The 6,000-nt window shown below is 45.9% G+C and overlaps 1 protein-coding gene across 1 annotated transcript in view; it reads right to left on the reverse strand.

The window, feature by feature from the left end:
• Window positions 1-4,339, reverse strand: part of E2F7 (E2F transcription factor 7) — a gene marked incomplete at its 3' end in the record, with an annotated part of 30,415 nt that extends 26,076 nt beyond the window's left edge. Inside the window, exons 1-2 of the mRNA XM_082849730.1 lie at window positions 4,039-4,339; window positions 2,850-2,933 (exon numbers count right to left, since the gene is read on the reverse strand). Of these exons, the coding sequence (XP_082705856.1) occupies window positions 2,850-2,933 (84 nt within the window). The 5' untranslated portion in view covers window positions 4,039-4,339. The remainder of the gene's footprint in view (window positions 1-2,849; window positions 2,934-4,038) is intronic.
• Window positions 4,340-6,000: the final 1,661 nt, after the last annotated feature.

The raw sequence follows: 6,000 nt of genomic DNA on the forward strand, positions 1-6,000 counted from the left end.
AATGACCTTCAAAGAAAACCCATGCCCACTAAGTCTAGGCGTGTCCCCAAATTTACCATGCTGATTTACTTCTTTACTAGTTTCCTTCCTCTCTACTTGCCTAAGTCTTAGCACTCATCCCTTCAAGCCCTAGCTCAAGTGTTATCTCCTTCACAAAGCCCTCCCAACAGCTCAATCCTTGTTGTCCACCGCTTCATCCCAAACCATCCTTTTTCTACTTTTGTCATTCCTAAATGCACTGTAGACAACTGAAGAGGAGAGTCTTGCTTATAATCTCACAACTTGGGCACAGTAAGATTGGGTAATGGCGTTGAAAACTCCTCTATGTTTTAAAGAAAAGTTTCTCCGTGAGTGGTAAGAAGATGCATGCCTACCTGTAGACCTTGAGCAATGAAGATCAGACAGTCAAGAAAGATAAGTCCTCTAAATGCCGACTGACCCATAGGATACTGTTCCAGGCACCCACCAGAGGGTTTCAAGAAGTACCACTAGCTTCTGGCCACTCTGGAAACTTTGAACATTTCTTGAATGTCCACAGCACATATACTCATATAGATTCTGCCTATAATGACCGTCTTACTCCTTCTTGTTTCCTTATAGTTGAAGTCCTCAGCCCAGATATTACCTCTGTGAAGCTTTCCAACTTTCCCTAGACTCCCCATGAATTTCTTTCTTAATCTTCTGTTCTGCTGGGGCACTTGGTTCCCACTCCTATAGCTCTTACCAAATCACAGTCTAGTTGAGTTTTACATCTCAGTCCCTGAAAGTGTCTCAGGTAACCGAGGGCCAGGCCTGCATCATATTCATCTTTGGGCTGTCAGTTCAAATGAGTAAGGTGTGGGGCTTCCCTGGTGGCGTAGTGGTTGAGAGTCCACCTGCCGATGCCGGGGACACAGGTTCGTGCCCCGGTCCGGGAGGATCCCACATGCCGTGGAGCGGCTGGGCCTGTGAGCCGTGGCCGCTGAGCCTGCGCGTCCGGAGCCTGTGCTCCGCAACGGGAGAGGCCCCAACAGTGAGAGGCCCGCGTACCGCAAAAAAAAAAAAAAAAAAAAAAAAAATGAGTAAGGTGTGAACAGTATGGGTTGCTGGGTGCTTTACAGACACCCAAAGAGGAGAGGCTACTTATTAATTTCAATTTATGGAAGAAAAAAATAGGCTTAGGGAAGCTAGGAGACTTATTAAACCGCTGTACCCCCAGCCCCTGAAACATAAATATTTGTTGAAAGACTGAATAAATATATTTATTTGAGGTTATGAAACTAACAAATGGTAAAGGAGGAAATCACACCCAGATCTCTCTGACTCCGAGTCCCACGTTCTCGGCAGCCCTAGAAATCCTCCTTCCTTTACTTCACAGCAATGTGAAAAGAGAGACGAAAGCCCAGCCTAGCATCTCGCAGGAGCGCTCTGTTCTCTTCCTTTGCCGTCTCTTTGACAGGTGAAATAAGCCCTGCTCGTGTATTCTATTTCAAACATTTTAACCACTTTCCCAAACCTCTGTGGCGTCATTTGAGGTTTTCTCTACACCCACTAAAATATGAAAGCTCAGCTGGGCACAGCACTTACTGGGCTAACTAGAGTAGGAGAAGTAACCTTGTTGAAGGCACGATAAAAAGTCATTGACCCAGAAGGAAAGAGGTGGACACTTTGACTTTATATAAAAGTATACACATTCGTTCAAGGCTGTCCCATCCAAATTACAAAGGAAACAAAAAGTTTTGCTCTGAAACTCCCAAAGCCAAAACTCTGAATATATACTTTAAAGTCTGGGCATTGCCACTCTCAGATGGCATAGCGAATACTTTAAAAATGCTCTTTAAAAGAATAATGTTTTGGTATACTTCTTTTCCTAACAAAAATAAATCAAATGGTGGAGGGAAAAAAACCCCTACATGAAAAAGCATACAGTTTCACACCTACCCAAAATTAACGGTTGTCAAGTATTCTTCAAAGGCCCATATAACAGGTGCTTTGCCACCAGGCAATTTCATTGTGGGTGCTAAGCCTAAAATTAAGCCCAGGAACCAGAGAAGTTCAATGCCTATGGAAGTTGCTATGCTCAGATTGATATTTAAACTTTGTAAACCCGGGTTTGTCATATCTACTTGCCTCTGCCCAAAAATGCTTAGATGTTCGCTACTAACAAGCTATTACACCTTTTCGGTAGGGCACCAGCTGGTGAGGGTATTGGTGCTGACATGGGTCCTGTTTAGACATTGCTATGGCCGGTTCACTTTGTAATGTTTCTTGAAGACGCTATTATTGTCTTACAGATCACAAGTCATGCAAAAACCACAAGGGAAAGCTCAGTGCAAAACCAGAAGTACCACTGTAAAATATTCAAAGAGTCCTTGGTGAGCTCAGTCACTTTATTTCCCTATATGGGAGACACTGGTCATGTTCTTGGGAGAATGGAACCACCTCTAGGAGCTGGTCCATCAGGATGAAGAACATTTCACTGCACTTTAATAATCTAGCATTTAGAGTGAAAAAGTCTCTTTTCCTGGGAACTGAGGCTTAATATTCCTGCCCAGCATTAGCTAATTCTACTCTTGATAACTACAGTTATTACAAACCTTTGATTGCAGTGTCTAGCATATCTTTGATTCATATAAGTCAGTTTCAACATTACATCTAACCACTGCACAATGACTGAGAAATTCAACAATAATGGTTGGATGCCTCCTCCATTAAAAAAAAAAGAAAAAAAAAGAAAAGCATAGTCCTAAAATGTTCATCAAGATTATTATGTTTTTAAGACAAATACAAGTGGCATTTTGGAATCCTGAATTGAATTAGACATCACCATCGTAAATATGATAGAACTTAAGGTATTTAAGTTCACTTACCTTTTGGGCATTTTCCCCATCTTCAATTGCAAAATCTAGTCTGGGGTTGATCAGGTCTTTTAGTGTTAAACAATTTACCTCCATCTGTAATGCACAGTTACATTAGAAAATGACTTTAAATTGGATACTCTTTCCTTCAACAAAAATATCTATTACTTGCTCATGAACATGAACTTCCGCTCCCTAAACTCATCCTGGGAATTTTCAGGATTGTGGCCACTCCAACTCTCCGAAACGCACACGAACGAGCACAAACACTTAAGTGTGCTTAGTAATTACTGAAATTGGGAAGAAAAAAACCCCGATAAAAATAATACTTTTTAATGAAAAGCAACAGGACAAAATTAAGTTTCAAGTCAGGAGAGTGTAGGGCAAATCTGTCAGAAAGCACAGGGTCTCCTAGGTCAGTTAATTTTGGCGCAAAGAACGGGGAGGAATTCGGCTTTGAGGGGTTTTGAATCAGGGGGGAAGGAAACCTGATCGCTAGACCAAACCCACTCAGCGCTCAGCGCAGCCCTTTCCCAGGCCTCCGAGCAGACCCCAAATATAAACTTTTCCAATGAAACCCCCAGATCGTGAGGAGGGGCAAGTTCCCTACTGCCCGGCCGGAGGGAGAGCTGGAGCCCAGACACCCCTCGCACGCCTGGTCCTGCGGCAGCCGGGGAGGGGAAGGGTGGCAGGCTGGCAGCCGGGGCGGGAGGGTCCCCTTTCGCCCCAATTCCCGCCTCCCCGCCAGCGCCGGGGCCGCACGCTACTTACTCCCCCTTTGCGAAGGAGCCTTCCTGCCTCTACCGGGACCTCCACGACCCCACAGCAGCGCGGGATCAGCTGGGCGAGTCGATCAGCAGCCGGGCGGCGACATCGGGCGGGGAAAGCGAGGCGCGCAGTTCCCCGCTCCGAGTGCCCTGCGCTAGCGGGGACCCCGCGGCGTCCGGGCAGCGCCAGCGCTCCGACACGCCGAGCGCGACTCTAGCCCCGGATCGCAGTCCCCGCTAAAACACCTCCTCTGGCGCCTTGAGACCGAATTTGAGAATCCACCAATCAGCGGCGGCCGGCGAGGCTGCGCCGGCCAATCGCGCGGCGGCACTGCCCGGGCTCGCCGCCCCTCGGAGTCTTGGCGCTCCTGGGCGCGCGTTTCGACCTCACCCGCCCAATTGTTGCCGCCTCGCCCCCTCCCCCTTCCGGGTACCTGGAAACCTCGGGCCCGGGAGCCAATTCTTGCCGGGTACGCGGGCCCGGGCGGCCGCGGGAAGCCAAGGTGGGGGCGGCGCGGGGCGGCGGGAGGAGGAGGAGGAGGAGGACTCTTTTGTTATGCGTAAAAGACCCCCCCCCGTCCAGCGGCTTGCGGCGCGGGGAGACCGCGGGCACAGCCTGAGGAGGGGAGAGCAGATGGAGTTTGGAAAAACGATATACACGCTCTGGATGCTGCCGCCGCCACCCCTCCCCCCAGCAACCTGCGCGGAAGCGAAGTTGTCCAGGCTTGTTGGGGCAAACTTCTTAACACGAACGCTGGTGTGACACGTGAACCATGGTTACCACTCTATGCTGCGAGCAGATGGCACGCCAGTTAGCTGTGGAAACTCGACTGCCAGCAGAACCAGCTGTTTTTTCTTTGCAAGTCCAGAAAAGTTTATTGGTGTTGTTACCTTTTCAGATCATCGCCAATAATTAGCCTTATTAAATAACTCTCTGCAGTATGGACTAGCATTCTGGGAAAGTCGAGAAAATTTCCTCAACACTGCTGATTTGTATGAAATGTTTCACTTCCCTCAACCTTAGTTTCTTACTTAAAATAGGAATGTTGATAGAGACAGCCGTTTGTGTGTGTGTGTGTGTGTGTGTGTGTGTTAATAGACGTTAAGAACAGCTTTAAATTTACAGAAAAATTGAGACGATAGCACAGGGAGTTCCCGCATATCTGGCACCCAGTTTCACCTATTCATGAACATCTTTACTGTGTAGTGCGTTTGTTAAATGAACCGATATTGCTGTATTATTCTTAACGAAAGTCATTATTCAGACTTCCGTAATTTTTATCCAATGTCCTTTTTTCTGTTCCAGGATACAGCATTACATTTAATCTTCATGTCTCCATAGGCTCCTCTTGGCTGTGACAATTTCTCGTACTTTCCTCATTTTTGATGACCTCGACAATGTTGAGGAGTACTGACTGGTAAGTTCTTTTGTAGGATGTTCCACTATTGGAATTTGCCAGCCTTCTTTAAAGCATGTCTGCAGACATTTCCCTACAAACTGTATCCTTTCTAGCAAGGATATCATTCTCCTTATTATCCTTTCTGTACCAAGTGCTTCACTTTCCACCCCTCACCTCCCGAATTTATATATTAAACATATAAACGTACTTAAACAAAGTTTCTGCAGAATTCAGAATGCTCAGTCAAGTGCTACACTTTGTACTCTATTTAGGTTGCTGACAAATACAGCCTAAAAATCACTGCTAGATCATACGTTAAAAAGCCCCCCCCAAAAAGCATGGGAAATATTAAACTTAAAGAAAAATAACAATAGTTATAAAAATTTGACACTTTTATAATAGAACTGATATTTTAAGCTGAAATCTGTCTTGTAAGTAGAAGCATAAGGAGACAACTATAAAGAGTAAAATTGCAATTTATTAAATTTTGCACTTGTGTAGAAGCAGAAAATTAGATGAAGATTTTTTTTTCCCAACTGTATTGATTTCCTGTGGCTATTGTAACTAATTACCACAGACTGGTTGGTAAGCCAGAAATTTATTCTCTCACAATTCTGGAGGCCAGAAGTCTGAAATCAAGATGTTGGCAGGGCCACACTCCCTCTGGTGCGCTGGAAGAGAATCTTTTCCTCATCTCCTCCAGCTTCTGGTGGCTGTAAGCAGTCCTGACGAATGTATGGCTGTCTCACTCAGATCTCTGCCTTGGTGGTCACATTGCCTCCTCTTGGTGGGTCTTAAATCTCTCCTCTGTGCCACTTGAAAGGATACCTGTCATTGGATCTAGGTCCCATCTATACAACCTAAAATGATCTCATCTCAAGAGCCTTAATTACGTCTGTAAAGACCTTTCCAAATAAGGTAGCATTCACCGGTTCCAGGGATTAGGACATGGATGTGCCTTTTTTGGGGACCCCCATTCAGCCTTCTAGATCACCA

Source organism: Leucopleurus acutus (assembly GCF_964270905.1).
Source record: "Leucopleurus acutus genome assembly, chromosome: 11".
In the NCBI taxonomy this organism is placed as follows: Eukaryota; Metazoa; Chordata; class Mammalia; order Artiodactyla; family Delphinidae; genus Leucopleurus; species Leucopleurus acutus.